Source organism: Stegodyphus dumicola, chromosome X1 (genome assembly GCF_044657685.1).
Source record: "Stegodyphus dumicola isolate Sdum_Otavi_A_Nest chromosome X1, ASM4465768v1".
Taxonomy (NCBI): domain Eukaryota; kingdom Metazoa; phylum Arthropoda; class Arachnida; order Araneae; family Eresidae; genus Stegodyphus; species Stegodyphus dumicola.
The window spans coordinates 260663661-260685600 of NC_140780.1; the positions used below are offsets into that span (position 1 = coordinate 260663661).

Consider the following 21940-nt stretch of genomic DNA (forward strand, 5'->3'; position numbering starts at 1 on the left):
GGACCTATGAGCAAATAGCAAATTAATAAATTCAATTAAAATATTATCTGTGCCTGAACTTCACTTTTGTAATGCCACGCAAAAAACAAAATAGATCCGTAAATAGGATGCATTATTATTAAACATAACTTAACATAATTATTAATTAGTTTGAGCTTAAAATATACTTTATGAAATTTATCAAACAACATTAACTATTTTAGACTTACAATAGTTTAGTATATTTGAAAGAAGATAAGTAAAATTTTATTTGCATTTTACTAATAGTTAGTTTCATGTTGATTTTTTTATGTCGCATTACTTGCTCAATCTAGAGGTTTAGTAAATAGCAGGTAGATTTTATGTCAAGCGTCATAGTTTAAAATGAGAAGTAAAATCATAATCAGAATGATTTATAACAAAAGACTGGCTGTTGTCACCGCTGCTCCTTACCTAGAAAGAGACCTGCTGATCAGAACAAAGCTGAGAGGTGTGGGCACGGTTAACTAGTTTTGAAAGTTAGTTGGGCTCTTTCTGTTGTGGTTAGTGTCGTAGCTCTGTGTAGAGTTCCAGGGGTTGTAACCAAGTTAATATACTTTAAGGTTCCAGTAAGCCACTAAAGCACCAGAGGTGACACTAAGTTGCTTTATATTATTTTAGGTCTCACTAGATACTAAGAATACGTTTTACATGAATTTTTACATTTTTGTGTTTAAACCTTGTGTCATGCTAAGGAATAATGAAAGGCAATAACCCACTTCATTATGCAGAGATAATTTTTAAGACTAAGCAATTAGTTATAAATTAAATTAGGTAGTTAAAAAACCTTATTCAGTATGGATTTACATGATTACTATTAAATTTTATTTATTTTTTAACAATATTGTTAAAAGTCCCTATTAAAATCACAAGCTAATAAAATTTCACACTTTAAAATACATGCAATTTATGTCATTGATTCTTAAACGGTATTAGGATAATTATACATTAAAAGCTACAAAACATTTATGTTTTGTAGTAACAACACTCAACAAAATATTTATGCATCTTTTTAATTTGAAGCCTTCCCAGACATTTTGGCTTAATTTATATCAATTTTCTTCTCTTTAAATGTCTTTCCTAACAATTAAAAAACTGTTTGATTACACAAACCAATGTTCTGACTGGTTTCTGCATACCTTATCTCCTAAGTTGTCAACCTCTCGACAATGCACACTGCTCAAAAAAAAAAAAGGGGGGGGACAGTTTTATATCTCCTGTTCTACTGGGCCGATCGACAAAATTCAAATTGCGTTCTTCATGTCTCAAAAGCACGACTTAGGATATATATTAGATTTATATATAGTACTATTCTAAGGATATATATTAGATTTATATATAGTACTATTCTAACATAGGTATTTTGACACAAAATCGGACTTTTTCTGAAATAACGTACCAATTTTTTTACATATTTGGATTCTACGACTCAAATTATGCATAAATATGAATGGATTTAAACACTTCTTTAATCTTCCAAGAACTTTCCTTCTTTAACTCATATTCCAAGAATATTAAGTGAATACAATTATTGCAAAAGAAATTGAATATTCATTTGCACTACGGCTTGGTAGTTTACTAGCGAGTTAACAAACTTAAATTTTGCTTTTTGTGTCTAAGAATACAATAATGTTTTAAATATTTACAAATAAAATATTACATTGGAGATTTAATTGGAGCCTCATCAGTTGCCTAGCATTTGAAGATTGTTAAATACTAATTGTTTGTTGCGAAGTCTAACCCAGGCTCCATGGTCGGTTTTCGTAGTTTTCTAAGTTCTCTTTACAAATGTTCTCTAGGAAAGCATCTTAATCAAATAGCTCCCACATTCTTTCTATGTTCAAATAACCAACTAACCTAGTTTAAGCGCAATATCCAAGTGAAGTTACTAGCAAAACCCGAATACTCATTAAAAATCATGTAGCTTTCCAATTGGGAGTACATGAAAGATACGGCGCCAATAATTGAATTGCTGTTCCGGTACACTGCTTCTAAACTTAGATGGTCATTCCTTAATTAAATATAGTTGATTTGTAACTTCTACTACTACAGCTGACAGTAAGAATTGAAGTGTAAATAAATAATATTGTGTGCAACCTTGATTAATATTAAGTTAAAAATATTTGCATTCAGACAGAAAGTTTTTTGAAATATTTGCAATTATTTTATAAGAAGGATTTATTAATAACCGTAATAATTACTTATTATATGACTGATGATTAGGATTCATTTCTTGACAATTACATTCTAAATTAGAATTTTAAGAATATAATGAAAATACACTACGCACAAAAATACATTTTACGATAAAAAATTACTTGATTTTTTGATGTTTTAAAACTTCTTAAATTCATTTAATAAACATCGTATCCTCGTTTTTAATTGAATCCAGAATGTTGGGTATCGTTTATATAATTATTCTTACTTGTCCACAGAACCTGCTGACTTATCCAGCCATTAAGTAGCTGCAGATCATTTCTACATAACCATTGAACTTCTATTAATTCAGTCTCTAGAGGGTTGTATGTTTATATCATAATTTGACTTTTATAAAAATGATTATTCTAAATCTTATGTTTCTATAAAAACATACTGTGCTTTAAAAATATGGATGATAGTATCAGCCTCTCTTTCAGCCACTTCAAAAGCATCAGTTTGTTTAGAAATAAATTATGCAGTGAATGTCATAAAATATTTTCATAAAATTCAAATAAACATCAAACGAAAATTCTCAGTTTCAGACAATTCGATTTAAACGAAGTAAAGTAGCAGACAATAAAACGCCGAAGGTAAAAATTTACTCTTACAAAAATTTACTCTTATTTTTGAAAAAAAAAAAAAAGAAAGAAAGAGAGAAATTTTAAAAAATAGTTAAAAATTCCAATATCATCTATAATTTCAAAAAAAAAAAAAAATAGCTTTTCATATAGTATTAATAAATATTTATTAGCATCATTGAGGGAAAAAATTTCATATAATTAATTCTCCATAAAATTTTGTTTAAAATTTAAGATTAAAAATAGCATGGCAATTCACTGTAACAAAAATACATAAACCACATTTGGCGTTATTATTGCCCCAAAAAAGATGCCAAATTTCAAAACGCGAAAATATGTAAATTCGTGTGTATCTTAGAATATTTTGAATAAAAAAGTCTAATTTTTTGCAGATATGCTTAAAAATACACCTACTTTAATATGATGTTAAAAATTTTATAGGTTATAATGCAAAATTTTTTTCGAAAAATTTATAAAAATTATTTAAAAAATAAAACACAAAAAATGGATAAATTTTATTTGGAATGAACCTAAATTTCGAAATGTGAAAGGAAAAATAATAAAAGTTTAATAAAAAAAAAGAGATTAATAAATATTTACCAAATTCTATTAACATTGAGAAGCTAAAATTTTGAGAGCTAATATTTTAAAAACTACTCGTACAATTTTTACAAAACTTGGTATTCTGGCATAGAATCGAAATATTGAAAAAAATTGATATGTTATTTCAGAAAAAGTCCGAATTTGTGTCAAAATACCTATGTTAGAATAGTGCTATATATAAATCTAATATATATCCTAAGTCGCGCTTTCGAGACATGAAAAACGCAGTTTGAATTTTGTCAATCGGCCCAGTAGAACGGGAGATATAGCACTGTCTTTTTTTTTTTTTTTTTTTTTTGAGCAGTGTACCTATAAGAGTTTAATTGATCTGGTTAAAGTTAAATAGTCCGAAAACTCCCGACAGACATTAAGCAAGTTATTGCTATGTCTCAAAGTAACTACAAAGTCAGACAAACGTTTAAATAAGCCTCTTATTTAAAAAGAATTTAAAGGCATGTTCTTATGCTAACCAATTCAATTGCAGTTTGTGGTGATGTAATTAAACAAGAACAATCAAATTCAAACAAAAAAATATAGACTAGTGGTCAAAGACTATACAATTTAACTTTAATTTAAGCTGGCTCAGTAACTCTATTGTCATAACAAATGTCAGCAGCGATAATGCGAAGACAAAAAATTGCTAATTATCAGAGCTGGCAGGAACTAATGCAACGAGCAAGCACAGATTAAAAACACATTCTGTCTTACACACCAAAAACCTCAGTTTAAAAACTGCCTAAGCGATTTGCATTCTGGGGAGGAAATATAAACTGGAAATTATAGTAAAGGCTGAAATTATAAACAACTGGGTAATTTACATAATAATACCTGTATATATATATTTGAAGAATAATTTTCTTTCTCTGTATGTACTCAGTTTCTTTCTTTAACACGCTTCCTTTTCATTTTACAATTTTTTGATTTAATTAAAGATTTCTGTTATTCTAAAAAAAATTAAATGCTTTTAGAATGTATCGAAAAAGCTGCTAATTTTATTTCTTTAGTAATATGAACATTCAGGAGAAATAGGAAATATATATGGTAAGGGCTGGTTACAGAGCTAGTGTGGCAGAATTTTTAGAATTTAGTGACACACCGAGCAACAAAATGTAGAAATGGAAAAGCTTTTAGAATTTAGAGCAGGTACTGGAAGCAGAATTTAGAAAGGCACTAGTCAGCAAAATTTAGGATCTACAAAGATAAGTTTAATATTCCATGTGATTGCAACAGGTGGGAAAATGCCTAGCGTCAGACCTGTGTATGATGCATTAAGACATATTAAATGAATCTTTTAAATTGCAAGTTTTCAATTTCCTTATTAATAAAAAAATTCCTTTCTATAATGCCTGTCCATGTGATACGATTAGAAGCATTTTTAATATTTTTCATACTTGTGTCTAGAGAAAAGTAGAGAAAATAAAGGGAAGATAAGCATGTTAAGAAAAAGATTCTAGTATCAGAAGTAAAGCATTCAAAATACAGTCAAAAGTCGTTAATCCGGACTCGTCGGGACTTCGGCGATTCCGGATTCTAGATCATCAGTTTAAATCTGGTAAGATGGCATGCAGAAATTATAAAATTAAAAATATGAAACCGTAATTTATGAAATAAAGAACAATTATAATCTAAAGGGTATTAAAAATTACAAAGAAAAGCTTAATATTTATTTGTTTACTTTATTAAACATTTCTTTCAGCGTAAGCTGTTTAAGTTGCTTTGTTTTTCATCTGATAATACATTCTCTTTAATTCTATAAACAGACATAATTTCTTGTTCAGTGACAAAGTTCCGCTGTTCAAGTCCTATAATTGCTGTGTCGAGAATACCGACTAATGTGTCAATCGAAATTTTTTTGTTTTCAATAACCTCTGTCACTTTCTTCGCTATTGGAAGCGAATTATAATGACGAGGAATCTGATTTAAATCATATCAAAGACGGAGTACATCGAGATGAAATATTACATTTAGTAAGGAATTATAAGCCACATAAAATAAAAACATCTGCCCTGAAGATAAGGATAGTGCTGACAGATCAACTTCCAATTCATTGCGCGCTGCGGCGTTAAAGATAAACAAAGTTTAGATAAACAAAGGATATGCCTTTATCCATTTTTTGCAGCAATTCCACTTTTTGTTTAATGGACTTCGAAACATACTTTCGCTTTGTAGATCCTTTACATATTAGTAAATATACATCAGAAATTCTATTTGACATAATCGAAAGTTCAAGCTTACTTTTATAAAATTGCTCTAACAGTCTGCAAAAAATAATAAGCCGAATCCAATTCGAAGATTGAGGAACAATGCAATCTGCAACATTAACTGAATTAGATAATTTCAGCTTAGCTTATACCGTCCGTTATACATTAAACGCACATTCGTAAACGTATTTTGCGCATGCACACACGTGTATTCGCAGCCATAAAGGTCTTACGTGCATGCGTCAACGCAAGGCATGCACAGAAAGTTTGTAGCTTGGAGGTACGGATTATGGGTGTCCGAATTAACGACTTTTGACTGTATTTTTTCATAACCATATCTCTGACTGAATGAACTATTGTCACAGCCAACAATTCATGATGAACAGCGTATTAGCTCTCTTTTTGGTTTCAGTGGTTAAAAACAGTTCATAAATGTTATTTCTGTGCACACTTTATATACACTGGTTCATACCTTATAAACAGTCAAAGCAGTAGCGTAGCTAGGGTGGGGCAAGGGGGACATCTATCCCCGGGCGCAGCATTCAAGGGGCTCCAAATTGATGCTACGAAATTTTTTGACGAAATGTTTTCCATTCTTCGCACACAGAAAGGGGCACAAATTCTTCAGTTGTCTCCGGGCGCTGGAAACTAGCTACGCCCCTGAGTCAAAGTCTTTAATCCAGACTTGTGGGGACTTCGGCGATTCCGGATTTTTCAGATTATAGATCATTAGTTTAAATCTGGTAAGATGGCATGCAGAAATTATAAAATTAAAAATATGAAACTCTAATTTATGAAATAAAAAGTAATTATGATCTAAAGGGTATAAAAATTTACAAAAAAAAGCTTAATATTTATTTGTTTACTTTATTAAACATTTCTTTCAATGCGTGCATGCGTAAAGCATACATTACGCATAGTCACAATTAGAAAATTGCAACTAGAAAACTATTTGATGTGTATTCGTGATATTTATAATGACGAGGAATTTGATTTAAATCATGTCAAAGACGGACTACATCGAGATGAAATACTACATTTAGTAAGAGAATGTCCAAAGCATTTTCCCAAATATAACATTTTTTCCTTATAATATAATATAATTAATATAATTAATAATATAATATAATAATATAATTTCTTTCTTTCTTTCTTCCTTCTTTTTTTTTTTTTTTTTTTTTTTTTCTTTACGTTTTCGGCTTGCAAGCAATTTCACACAAATGCTGCTTTTTTAAATCTGGGGAAGCTATATTAAGGATGACAAAATACAGCACATGAATTTTCTTACCCCCAAAAGAAAATTAAACCCGCCTCCGAATTTTGTCTCCCACAGCACCTTTTTGATTAGACTAGTCTGTTTCACAGCACAACAAATTTTGGTAAAAATATATTTACAGGTGCCCCTTGGTGAAAATTGACACCTTTTGGCAGTATATGGATACCGAGTTTGTGCAATTCTTTGTTTTGTTATTTTGGCTTTGTGTAGCAGGGATTTTTGGTACACATCGACCTATTTTCACGTAAAAAAATTGGAGAATTGCACAAGCTTGTCATTGTGCACTCCCTTGACTTCGTCCATGTACACATCAATCTATTTTCACTTAAAAAGTCATAGGAGCAGCCAACAAAAAATATATAATCTGAATAAACTACATTTTAAACAATCAAATAACAGAAAAAAGGAAAATCATCTTAGCACTACATAAAGAAAATATGGGTTGATCTTTACTGTATGGCACCCCTTGGTTTACATACATACATAGCATAGAATTGCCTTTCAGATGACGACTTTGGACACCTAACAGTAAATCATAGTCTGCAATTCAGATACAGGTGCCAGCATTAATAGAACAGAAAAAACATGGAGCGCAGTTTATTGGGAGGGCAAGTTGGCCTATTATTTGGCCAAATATGTGTGGCGCAAGAAGGCCCAGGGAAGAAAAAAAAAATTATTTATGGCCTTCTTGGATGCTATTATACGAACTTATCTGCCATTAACAGTGGATGAGCCGAAGCAACAAAAAATTTAATTGAATTGCTTACGTGGAGGACGGAGAAGATGGTGGTGGAAAGCGCGAATGTATGCATGCGAAAAAAAGGTATGTTAAAAATTAGTGTTTCATTTACTTATTCATCTCTGTGTGTTAATTTTTGTTAAAAGATTTGTTGTTTAATGTTTTTAAGTTAGGAAATATGAATTTTGGGTTATTTATTGATCTCTATATATTTTTGGTTATTTGTTCATCTCCAAGTGTTAAGACAGTGGCGAATTTTTTCTGGTTCACATGATAGTTTTAATTTTGTTTTAGCTTCCTGCTTTTGTTTAAGTGAAAATAGATCGATGTGTACATCAACAAAGTTAAGGCAGCCTAATGCCTAGTTTGTGCAATTTTCTGACTTTTTTTTTTAAGTTAAAATAGGTCAATGTGTACATGGACACAAAATTTGTATTAAGTCCTTGACTTCTTGTTTTGGGTTTGTGTAGCGGGCGGAAGGATCGGCACCATCTTGAAATTGGTTAGATGGTACCGATGCTTTCTGGCGGCGATTTTGCGGAGAAAAAAACAGATGATTCACAAGGGGTACCACAGAGTAAATTTTAACTGAAATATCCATTTACTTTACTTACAAATTTTCCTGTCTTCAGTCAAACAAAATTCCTTAACAGCATCCAGAAACTTCTTAAAATTATCTGAACTAGAATCTGTATACTCGTATCACCACAGCCACATAAATTCGCAAAGATAAGAGTAAAAAATATCCTCTGGCGTTCAATCATACTCATTTCCTTCCTATAAATAGGACACTTATAATGGCTACTAACTAAACCTTCATTTACACACCAGTCAATTAATGCTCTTTTCCCCTTTCATACCAAATTGTACAGAAACTTCAAATTAATCTCAGCACACTCAGCCATTTTACCATCTAAACCACAAAACAAGGAACAAACTTCCTAACCAACACACACCACAAGCCCTTACAAATCTTCTCCCATCATTCAAATTCACTGCAATCATGCAACCAATTACATCAAAATAGGGCTTCCATAACATTCAACTCCTCAGGTTATCATAAATGTAACAACAACTTGGCGATAAATGAAACAACTTCATGATAATACAAGGGGCACCCTTAAATCTACTCCAACCCAAATTTTATTTTCTGTTAGATTTTCTTTTTCTATCTATGTGGCATACAAATGTGTATGTAATAAATACGTTCTCAGTAACTTACTTGATACCTGGCAAGCAAGTCTGATAAAAATGACAAAGACTTAAGGAACATCACTCTCAAAACTGATCTAAAGTTTCATTTAAGATTTATGCCAAAAGTCGCTTTATGAACAGTTTAAAAAACTTGCACATGATTTGATACTGAACACACACATATAATTCTTGACTTAAAAATCATCACAATCAATAAAAGGCTTTACAAAAAAATCTAAATTATATTCCAAATAATGGACAAATAAGATAATACAGTCAAAAGTCGTTAATTCGGACACCCATAATCCGGACCTCAAAGCTAAAAACTTTCTGCGCATGCGCCGCGTTGGCACATGCGCACAGACGTTTTATGCGTGCGCGCAAGACCTTGACTACTGCGCATATGCGTGTGCGCAAGTGCAGAATACCTTTTCGCCTGCGCGTTTAATGTATAATGGACGGTGTAAGCTAAAATTATCTAATTATCTATCTCAGTTAATGTTAATGATTGCGTTGTTCCTTAATCTTCGAATTGGATCCCGCTTATTATTTTTTGCAGACTGTAAGAGCAATTTTATAAAAGTAAACTTGAACTTTCGATTATGTCAAATAGAATTTCCGATGCTGGAACTTCAAAAGGATCTACAAAACGAAAGTATGTTTCGATGTCCAACAAACAAAAAGTGGAATTGCTGCAAAAAATGGATACAGACATGAAGAATGTAACAGAGAGGTTAGTGAAAACGAAAAAATTTCGATTGACAAGTTAGTCGGTATTCTCAGCACAGCAATTAATGGGACTCGAACAGCGGAACTTTGTAACTGAACAAGAAATTATGTCTGTTTATAGAATTAAAGAGAAAGTATTATTACATAAAATGAAGCAATTTAAACAACTTACATTGAAAAAAATGTTTAATAAAGTAAACAAATAAATATTAAGCTTTAAAAAAAGCTTAAATTTTGTAAATTTTGATACCCTTTAGATCATAATTGTTCTTTATTTCATAAATTACGGTTTCATATTTTTAATTTTAGAATTTCTGCATGCCATCTTACGAGATTTAAACTGATGACCTATAATCCGGAAAAATCGTTAATCCGGAATCGCCGAAGTCCCGACGAGTCCGGATTAACGACTTTTGACTGTATTAAGTAATTCACTAACAAACGAATCAGGAACAAAATTCAAAGATTATAGTAAGTTAATTTCGTTACTTACTTGCTTTCCTGTAAGGGTGAAAACTTTACGAACAGCTCCTGTATCCAGTTTTATGGCATCTGTAATATCATTTAACACTTGATCAAAAGAATGAGCAGTTTTTTTGTTGAGTAAGATACGAACAGCTTTCCTGGGTTTGACACCATTCCTAATAATTGTAACTAATTTCGGCCGAATAAAGTCTCTAGATTCTCTGTTTAAACCATCAATCTCCCACTTACTGGACACATTTTCATCTAATTTTTTTGTAACACTCCAATGAGGTTTCTCATTTTTTAAATAATCTAATTTAATAAAATGATCAGTTGAAGAACATACATAACTGCTCCCTTCAACAAGATGTTCAAGAGATAAAATTTTCTCTTTTCCATCAATGCTAAATATGTATCGCACACCTTTTGGCAAGTTCACTTTGTCAACCAGAACCCTTGTAAGATCTTCCAAAAGAGAATCAAATGACCGAATACGTTCAACGGATAGAACGTACAGAAGGCCCTTAAAAAATTTATCACCATTCCGAAAAAATCGCACTTTTTTTGCTTTTTTTTCTTGAATTAATTTCTTTAGACTTGTCCGCATGAGACCCTGCGCACTGTGAGTAGGGCTTACTCTACCACTCCGTGATGTACGGTACCCTTCATCTTTTTTCTCTTCCGATGGGGTATGCAATTCTTCTACTCTACCTGGAGAGGCAGTGAAATGCTCATTTTCAGTACTTGTAGCCATGACCTAAAAATGAAGAAAAAGGATAAAATATAAGAGAGATATAACAAAGCTATGAAAAGTACTTAATGCATCTATACATAATAAATATCAAGTGATCTCGGTTTATATTAATTCATTACAGCAAAGTACTTGAAAGCTATCTGCCTAAAGAGGATTTTTCTTTATTCGACTTCCTGAGTGAAACCAATTCATATTACCTATGAAGAAAATTATAAAACTGCCATGAAGACTACATGTTTAACTGATTATAACAGAACTCAAAAGGAACTACACAACTATCAGCATTTGACAGTTTGAGCCACTCAGGCTCTATTTGGCTAACTTACATCTGAAGTAATTAAATGACAGCTTTAAAAAATACGAGTCTGATAGGGTAACAATATTAACAACAGAAACAGCAAAAGAAGAGAGAAAATTACTTTATAAAAGAAAGCTTCACAGATAATATCTCTTACTAACTGTTAGACACTGGGTCAGTTTGCGTGTTCATGTACAAATGTATATATGTAAGTAGGAATGAATATACTCATATAAGCACATACATACAAACCACACGTTCACACATTTCTGAATCCAGTCCTGATAACAGAACAGTAATGTCTCATTAAGAAACGAGACATTGTTAAATCTTAGATTTCTTTTCTTAATTTAGCAAATTAATCTTTAATTTAATGTTAAATAACAAGTATTTAAATATTATATGGGCTAATCTTTGGAATATGGTAACAGATAGTTTGGCAACATTTTGGTAAGGCGATAAAGGTTACTAGCTAGGACTTTAGCAGTGTACACGGATAAAGTCAAGAGTGTGCGCAATGCCATTTTTGTGCAATTCTGGGATATTTTTTTTAAGTGAAAATAGGTCGACGTGTACATGGATGATACCGTGTATGTGCAATTCTTAAAAATGCGGCAAGCAGTGGGCGATTCTGCACTTTCTCCCAATTTCGCACCTAATCTTCGTCACGATTAAGCATTTTTGTTTCATAAAAGTTCTAGTATAAGCGTAATTCGGCTAGCAGATTGTCGGAAAAAGTGTTGAGTAAAAAAAAAAAAAGCCTTTATTTCGTGAAAGCAAAATGGCGTCCAAAACAAAACTAGCAGGTTGCTGCAGCAGCAGGGTTGGTCGCCAAATTTTCACCAAAAATCGCTAAGTTACCATAATCCAAAGATTAACCCTAATTTTTATTAATTTAATGTATGTGTTTATTTATATTTTAAATAGTGTTTTTAATTTAATTATATTTTAATTAAATGATAGTGATTTTGTGAATTATATGCTTGTAGCATTTTGGAATATGTTTTAGTAGAAGTAAACGTGCATGGAAATAATTTAAATATTTGATACTAAGTATTGTTCTTTTTACCTAAACGTGCATGGAAATAATTTAAATATTTGACACTAAATATACATCTTTCTTACCAACTTTAAAGATTCACAAAATTTTGCTGCATTTTCGTGCAAATTTTTCTAATTTATGAGAAAAAAGCAGTGTACATGGATAAAGTCAAGAGTGTGCACAATGCCATTTTTGTGCAATTCTGGGATTTTTTTTAAGTGAAAATAGGTCCACGTGTACATGGTTACCGTGTATGTGCCATTCTTAAAAACGCGTCAAGGAGTTTGCGATTCTGCACTTTCTCCCAATTTTGCAGTTAATATTTATCATGATTAAGCACTTCTGTTCCATAAAATTTCTAGCATAAGCGTAATTTGGCTAGCAGATTGTTGGAAAAAATATTGAGTAAATAAGAAAAAAGAAACCTCTCTTTACTTCGTGAAGATAAAATGGCACCGAAAAAAAAGTAGGAGGTTGCTGTAGCAGGGTTGGTTACCAAATTTTCGCCAAGTTACCATAATCCAAAGATTAAACATTATATGTATATAACTAGTTTAAGGAAAACAAAATAGCAATACTAATTAATTTTAAACAAAAATTTAAGAAAGACCCCCCCCCTTTTTTTAAAATCACTAGTATAGTAATTGCATCTGTGGTTGAAAAATTCAAGTATATCATTACAATGAATGAAAAGTTTGGTTTTCTTTTAAATTGATATGAATTCCCCCCCCAATTATAAATCTATACGAATTGTTTTGTTTCTTAACGTATATATGATAAAGATTTACCTAGTGAATTACAAATAATAATTAAATGAATTCCTAGAAATTTATTAGATGTATCATACATATACAAAAATAAACAGAAAGTAAATTTCCCAGTAGATTTATTGCTCAGATAAATTTTTTGACTTTAGTAGTAAGTTCAGGCAGTCATTTCACGATGGCTCACTTATGATCCACTTGTTCAATTCTACACAGCACAACACTGCAACATAGAACATATGAATTCTTCCATTCATATATTCATATGAATGGAAGAATTCATATGTTCTATGTTGCCACCAAATTAAGTGGTACAGGAGATAAGAAAGGCTGAACACTAGTGGATCTGGATTTAAATTCTGGTGAACTGGGTGGTTTTTTAGGATTTTTTACATGAATAAATGAGAATATAAGCAAGGTTTCCTTAGAAAGTTTTCCATGGAAACATCCCTCCCTTTACTGCAGATAACCTGATAATGCTTCACTGTAATCAAATTATTCAGTTTAAGATATAATGTACTTCCCATTTAATTGCATTATCTGTAATTACTTACGCATACAAATGCATCGGTCTAAATTCATACTTATTTAATATTAATAATTGCCATTTTGTAGATGAAATTAAGATGATCAACACAAAGTGCAATCAAAGTGATTAACAATTATTAAAATAAAAAGTCACTGATGCCTAAATTTAAAAGTTTTGGATACATAATAACACCTACGAACTGGATACTACATACAAATATATGTATTATGGTTTAATGTACAAATACAAGATACATATATACCATGTCCACAAAATCTTTACCCAGCTTTTAAAAAGTGTTTTAAATGATGCAAATATTTACACACTCGCATTTTCTAATTAAAAAATAAATTTTGCAAAAAATTATGAAATTAACCTTTCATAGCCCCTTTCCAGTCCCTATATTATATTTAAGAAAAATGTTAGACTAAGGATAAAAAAATACAAAGAGCGTGAATCATGTACAATAAAAAATTGACAAGCTATTTAATTTTTTAATGCTTCAGATAACTTTTCTTCAAAACTCAGGAGTCATATACAAATTGTACAGAACAATATTAAATTTTTTTTTGTAACTAAAAATACAACATCAGCTCAGGAAAAGGTCTTCGATGTTGATGGATTAAGTAACAAGCATGGTCTCTGATGTTGACGGATTAAGTTAAAAAATGCAGGCTGGCATAAAAAATTTTTATCAGAAAAATTTTAAAGAGATTTTAATTTTTAGTGTAGAATATATATATCAAAAGTCCATACCAAAATAATCCTATAAATGAAAGAATCACGCTGTATACTCTTTTGAATAATAAGAAAAATAAAAGATGGAACAATGCTTTTAATAATCAATTAATTAGATATTTCAGAAACTGTTGAATAAAACTATTGTAAAATCAAGATAATAAAAACCAGAGCAAGAAAAAATCTCCTGCTTGATAGTACACAATGAAAAAAAAAAAAAAAAAAAAATATATTTACAGCACAAAGTCTTTAAACCCAGACTCGTCCAGACTTCGGCAATTCCGGATTATAGATCATCAATTTAAAACTGGTAAGATGGCATGCAGAAATTCTAAAATTAAAAATATGAAACCGTAATTTATGAAATAAAGAGCAATTATGATCTAAAGGGTATCGAAATTTACAAAAAAAAAAAAAAAGCTTAATATTTGTTTACTTTATTAAACATTTCTTTCAATGTAAGTTGCTTCATTTTATGCGCTAATACTTTCTCTTTAATTTTATAAACAGACATAATTTCTTGTTCAGTTACAAAGTTCCGCTGTTCAAGTCCTGTAATTGCTGTGCCGAGAATACCGACTAACTTGCCAATCAAAATTTTTTCATTTCCACTAACCTCTTTGTCACTTTCTTCATGCCTTTATCCATTTATTGCAGCAATTCCACTTTTTGTTTGATGAAAATCGAAGCATGCTTTTGCTTTATAGATCCTTTGACAGCTGCAGAATCGAAAACTCTTTTTGACATAATCGAAAGTTTAAGCTTACTTTTTATAAAATTGCTCTAACAATCTGCAAAAAATAATAAGCCAAATCCAATTAGAAGATTAAGGAACAGCGCAATCTGCAACATTAACTGAAATAGATAATTTTAGCCTAGCTTATACCATCCGTTACATTAAACGTGCATGCGTAAACGCTACACATGCGCAGAAGGTTTGTAGCTTTGAGGTCCGCATTATAGATCATTCCGGACTATGGATGTCCGGATTAAAGACTTTGTACTGTATTCATGAAAATGAAAAACAAACATATTATTATTAATATAAATGGCACTACACATAAACTCCTAGCTATTGTACGACTGAGCAGATCCATATGACCCTTTGATAAACTTTATTTTTTAAAACTCCCAGAGAGAAAAAAAAAAAGCGAATGGATTTAAGTCAGGTGACTGAATTCACTGAATCTCCATATCCAATAGTATTAGTTCCAAATGTATACCTCAAAAATTACATGGCTTCGCAGATTTATCTGCTGGAGCATCACCATGCTGAAACCATAAAGTAGATAAATCTTTAAATGAGGCATTATTTATTAAAAAGGCAGACAATAATCCATTTATTATTTTTTATTAAATTTATATGTACTTCTTGGCAATTAAAACGCCATGACATGAATGGTCGGTACTTTTCCGTTTTGCCGGCGCAATCCATAAAGTCGCCAACAATGGTACAACTGATGCCAAACGGAATATCTTCGCTGGTAACCTTTTATGCCTCATTTCCAAAACAAGTCGTAGCCATTTCTTATCAGATTGATTGTTTCTTTCAATACTGGCATACAATTACATAGAATTTTTACAAGATAGTTAAATGTTATGCCCTAAGACCATTCGCAGTAATTAAGTCAATTAGAGTACAATCACACCACTCACCCGAAAATAAAAAGGCAAAATCAAGGGTTAAATTCATCAATTCTAATGAGAATGCACTAGCGAAGTAAAGCACTGCGATTTTACATAATTTCCGAGTAAGATATTCGTACGAATCGAAATAATTCTTGCATTTAAACTTGTATTCCAAATTAAGATTTAACTTGAAATTAATGTAGATAATTACTGAATTAGATTTTTGTAGCGTAGTTTACGTAATATGAGATCACTTGGGGTCACGTGATATGAATCGGCGAATCAGGATGTTGAACCATGAAAGCATAGTAAATTCTTAAATTAATGCCTTTTTACAAATTTATTGTCTTTATTTATCGGCTTTTTACAAAATTTTAAACCATATTAAAATGTTTATGCCTTCAAAATAAAAAATTCTTAGAACTAATATTTGTTAACATTTTTTATGTGTATACTGTATGTTGTCGCCAACAAAGTCTGCTTGACGAGATTTGCGCAGGCAAAACTGAAAAGTACCGAATGGTCTAATTTGCTTTTCATTTTGTAATTCACGCCAAACTGTTATTAATTATAAAAATTATAAATGAAAGAATGTCACTCCTTGGTCTTTATTTTAGTATATATACTCTTCTAAACAATTACAATGAACTGTTAAATTCTGGAAAGAGTATGGAGCCTCTGCAACCATGCTTCACTAGATCAACAGCAGCATGAAAGAGTACCTGTATCACAAACTGCTAATGTTCTGGTTTCCCATGTGCTTCTTCCCATCTTATCTTATTGCACAATAATAAATTACAAGGGGTTGTTATTAGATGACCTTAAATAAAAATAAAAACAGTCTCAATTTATCCTAATTTACTTAGCTAACCCCTCAGCAAGGGGAGAGATAAATTGGATTTCCTAGTTTGTTAAATTCTTCAAATTGCAAACTTTAATGAAATAAAATGCACAATAACTGCTGCTACAAATAACATAAGCAATGAAATAATTACAACAAAGTCGTTTAATTTTATACCTCACAAAAAACAAGTAAAAGTTCTTAATGGCAAAACGTTAAAACTAAAAATATCAAACATGGAAAAAGGAAAAGAATTATGCGTATGTATGAATATAGTCTTACCCCATACCTGTCAATTGAGAATATGTGGTTTTTAAGTTATCGATGGTTATCGACGAATCAGGTGCTAATCAATGACAATCCTAAACCCTATACAGTATATTAAGCAATTAAATCTGGCCATATTAATGTTATACAGTCAAAAGTTGTTAATTCGGACACCCATAATACGGAGTAATCTATAATCCGGATCTCAAAGCTACAAACTTTCTGCGCATGCATCGCGTTGACACATGCGCATAAGACCTTTACGGCTGCGAATATGCGTGTGCAGATGCGCATAATACGTTTACGCATGCACGTTTAATGTATAACGGACCGTATAAGCTAAACTAAAATTATCTAATTCAGTTAATGTTGCAGATTGCATTGTTCCTTAATTTTCGAATTGGATCTGGCTTATTATTTTTTGCAGACTGTTAGAGCAATTTTATAAAAGTAAGCTTGAACTTTCGATTATGTCAAATAGAATTTCTGATATATATTTACTAATATGTAAAGGATCTACAAAGCGAAAGTATTCGAAGTCTATTAAACAAAAAGTGGAATTGCTGCAAAAAAATGGATAAAGGCATATCCTTAGTTTCTCTAACCATTATGAAATGTGTTTATAAATTTCATGCTGCTCTGCGGCGGGGGGAAGGGGGAACGCCCAGGCGCACAATGAATTGGAAGTTAATCTGTCAGCACTATCTTTATCTTCAAGGCAGATGTTTTTATTTTATTTGGCTTATAATTCCTTACTAAATGTAGTATTTCATTTCGATGTACTCTGTCTTTGATATGATTTAAATCAAATTCCTCAGCATTATAATTCGCTTCTGATAAAGAAGAAAGTAACACGGTTATTGAAAACGAAAAAGTTTCGATTGACAAATTAGTCGGTATTCTCGACACATCAATTATAGGATTTGAACAGCGGAACTTTGTAACTGAAGAAGAAATTATGGCTGATCTTTGGAATATGGTAACAGGTAGTTTGGCGACATTTTGGAGGCAATAAAGGTTACTACCTAGGACTTTGGGAATAATGTGAGAAGTACTCGGTTCCGATTTCGCATTATTTTGTGTGAGGGAAATGAGAGATCATGAGATATGTCTGTGACATTAATGCACGAATCACTGTTCTTTAATCGGAAAAGGGGGTATATTTGTAAAAATATCTGCTGTACTTTATAGCAGTAGTTTCATTCTATGTTCTGTGAAACAGTGTTGTTTAATATTTGGATCCCATGGCCGTATATAAAGTAAATCCGAAATTTTTATTATGTTTATGTGTAATTGAAAAGAATTTCTTAATTGCAGATAAGTATGAATGCTCAATATGTGGGAATGAAATGAGATTGTGTGAAAGGAAGGATATTACAGATAGTTTGAATGGCGGTGCAAGAAACCTGGTGAAAATGGACATTTTGTGATCCGCCATGCACTCAAGATTCTGTAGAAAATTAGGTAAGTTAGTATTTTTAATTATTTGAGGATATTATTTTTATGCATTGTTCTAAATGTAAGGAGTAAATAAATTAATATGTTATTATTGGAAAATTGTTATTAGCAATGATTTAGTTTAAAGTAATTAGGATTTTTTTTTTTTTTTTCCTTTGAGAACATAGAGACTCCCCGTGCACCACATATGTACAACACGGGGCAAGTAATTAAGATTGTAAGCTACTTTTTATTAATTTAATGTATGTGCTTATTTATATTTTAAGTAGTGTTTTTTAATTTAATTACATTTTAATTTAATGATCGTGATTTTGAGAGTTACATGTTTGTAGTATTTTGGAATACGTTTGAGTAGAAGTAAATGTGCATGGAAAGAATTTAAGTATTTGTAATCATTTTTAATGTTTTGTTATAAATTCGTTGGTGACGTTTATAATAGATAATTTAGAGGTAAAAGTTTTTGGATATTTTATTTATTTTATACGTGCAAATGTCCATCCTTGGAAAGGTTATATACTTTTTCGTGATCAGGTAATTTCATATATGTCCTTTTTACCGAGTTTAAAGATTTACAAAATTTTCATGCATTTTCGTGAAATTTTTCTAATTTATGAGAAAAAAGCAGTGTACATGGATATAGTGAAGAGTTTGCGCAATGCCATTTTTGTGCAATTCTGGGATTTTTTTTTAAGTAAAAATAAGTCGATGTGTACATGGTTACTGTGTATGTGCGATTTTGAAAAACGCGGCAAGGAGTTTGCGATTCTGCACTTTTTCCCAATTTTGCAGTTAATATTCGTCATGATTAAGCAGTTTTGTTCCATAAAATTTCTAGCATAAGTGTAATTCGGCTAGCAGATTGTTGGAAAAAGTGTTGAGTAAATAAAAAGAAAAGAAACATGTCTTTACTTCGTGAAGACAAAATGGCGACGGAAAAAAAAAAAAATAGGAGGTTGCTGTAGCAGAGTTGGTCGCCATATTTTTGCCAAAAAATCACCAAGTTACCATAATCCAAAGATCAACCGAAATTATGTCTGTTAATAGAATTAAAGAGAAAGTATTATCACATAAAACGAAGCAACTTAAACAACTTACATTGAAAGAAATGTTTAATAAAGTAAACAAATATTAAGCTTCTTTTTTTTTTTTTTTGTAAATTTTGATACCCTTTAGATTATGATTCTTTATTTCATAAATTACGGTTTCATATTTTTAATTTTATAATTTCTGCATGCCATCTTACCAGATTTAAACTTATGATCTATAATCCGGAATCGCCGAAGTCCTGACGAGTCCAGATTAACGACTTTTGACTGTACAAACATTCTGTTTTGTATAGTATTCACAATTACTTCCAGTTTCACATAGCTGTGGAAAGTCTTGGAATATATTAACCAGGGACACAAGAACACAACACACAAATACGTTTGAATGACTCAAACCACATGTTACAAATTAAAGAGCAAGCTTAAATAAGATACATTGTAAGTAAAGAAAATCTTTGCCATTACCAATTCATGCATATGTATTGGTTAAACAACTAAAAAAAAACATTGTTTATTTCATATTATATATATATATATATTATATTTACAATACATATATTGTTGCTAACCCATAATCTTAAAAAAATGCTGCAAAATACTCAGTTAAAAAAAAGAATAATAAATGAATTTTATGCAAATCAGATCAACTCAAAAATAAAGAACACTTTTGTAAAAATAATAGTACCTCCGATATTGTAAAAAAAGACACTTAAGTGTCCTATCAGTGACCAATATAAACTACATCTTCCAAATCCTCAGACTAGATACATATTGTAAGACATTTCAAGCAAAATATCGGATAATATTTTTAACTTTGCTGTAAATCATCGCAACATGGACCTTTTTTTTTTTTTTTTTCTTTTAAGCATACTCAACTCTTAAGATTTCAACAAGAAAAAAACCTAAAAGCCAATGAGACAGACATTCACATCAGCAACTAGAAAAAAAATAATACTTGAAAAATTAAGCATTTTTACAAATACTCTTCTCATTCCACACCTTAATACAGGAACAAATTTCAATCTTAAAGCATTTAATACCAATCTCTTACTTTCCTCATATAAGAATCTAGATACATGGCTATTCGAACACAACAAAGCCAGACTGAGCTATCTAAAAATATTACAAGTTTAATAAATGCATCAAAAATTTTATTACATCAAACGAATTTTCACAAAAAATAACAATAAACCCCCAATATATATGCATATAAGAATTATTACATAGTTTTGATACGTATTACTCGTCACTCTTATAATGAAGCATTATACATATAGGCCGCGGAAACGAATAAAAGGTTTTAAACAGAACTCAACGATTTAAAAGGACTGGAGCAAAATGTCTGAAATACCTACAGCGTTACACATTCCAAATTAAATGCATATATTTAAATGTATGTCTTTTCAACAAACAAATACCTCAGAAGTTACTGCATTAAAATTTGAACGAATTTTCAAGCAACAAAGCTCAGATTTCCTTAATTTGGCAGCAATGTAATTTGGTAGTACACAAAGAAAGCTCTGGATGAATTGCATATGCATATCCCTCAATGCATTACATTTGGATAATTTCGATGTATGGACAACAGATAATTATCTTAAACATCACTTTAGTTAACTGTATGAATGATATGCGTAAGAAAATGCTAAAACGAATATCACTGGACGCAATATGCCTAATTATACTTACTCATTTAAATGCAAAGTTTCAAAAAGTAAAAAACAACGCTATATAACATAGCAACAGGCTTTTTAACAGCAAGAAGACTGCCCTTTAAAAACTACCTAGACGATACACCACCCTGAGTGTCCGTATGGGGTGATTCACCACCACCTTTCCGCTCGTGGTACTCAAAAATCCACGAGCAGTCTTAGGGTTGCTTTACCAAAGAAAGTCTATGCCATTCAAACACCATTACATCGCCAAACCTAAAAAAAATTTTCTTACCCAGCCAAAAGAAGAAGTTAAAGTCTCAAATAATGAACGGAAAAGCTCTTTCAAAAGAAATTACACCCCCGCCAAAAAAAATTACAAAAGTATATATCTTTTTCATGAGCACAAATAGGTAGGTACTTGGCAAAAACTAACGTACGTGCCGTATGTATTAGGAAATTACTCATATATATAAAATTAGACGTACGCACGGTAAAATACTACCTTTATTTTGCAATAGTCCATTATCTCTCCACTTTAAATTATTTTCCCTTTATACCCTAAAAACAGCAACTGCTTTAAATAAGCCTCATCAAACTGAGTAATTTCAAAATTAATCGGAGCAGGTTGCGCATGATGAGCGCTCCGCCGGAGACGACGACTACCGATGACTGCATACGGATGAACGATAGCGTCCCTCCTGAGATATCTGCAAATACGGAGAGCTGCGTTGGTCTTTCCCCGCAAGCACAGATAAATGATACGGATTTGGATTACTATAGTGAAAGGCTCATAGATTTGGAGAAAGAAATAGAGAGTCATAAACTAGTTATCAAGTCATACCAACGGAACAGGTCTGTCGCGGATACTGATATTCTTACTGAACCGCTGATGAAAAATCTACAAGTCCTGCAAGCGC

The 21940-nt window shown here is 31.2% G+C and overlaps 1 protein-coding gene across 2 annotated transcripts in view; it reads right to left on the minus strand.

Annotated features, from left to right (window-relative positions):
* Window positions 1-21296, minus strand: part of LOC118197101 (serine/threonine-protein kinase DCLK1-like) — a 219236-nt gene extending 197940 nt beyond the window's left edge. The window contains exons 1-2 of one of the 2 annotated variants that reach the window (XR_015038507.1): window positions 21058-21296; window positions 10031-10759 (exon numbers count right to left, since the gene is read on the minus strand). Coding sequence is in view for 1 of the 2 variants with exons in the window: in XM_085807611.1 (XP_085663737.1) it covers window positions 10031-10756 (726 nt within the window). In the remaining variant the exon portion in view is untranslated. The remainder of the gene's footprint in view (window positions 1-10030; window positions 10760-21057) is intronic. The other variant, XM_085807611.1, reaches the window with a different exon arrangement.
* Window positions 21297-21940: the final 644 nt, after the last annotated feature.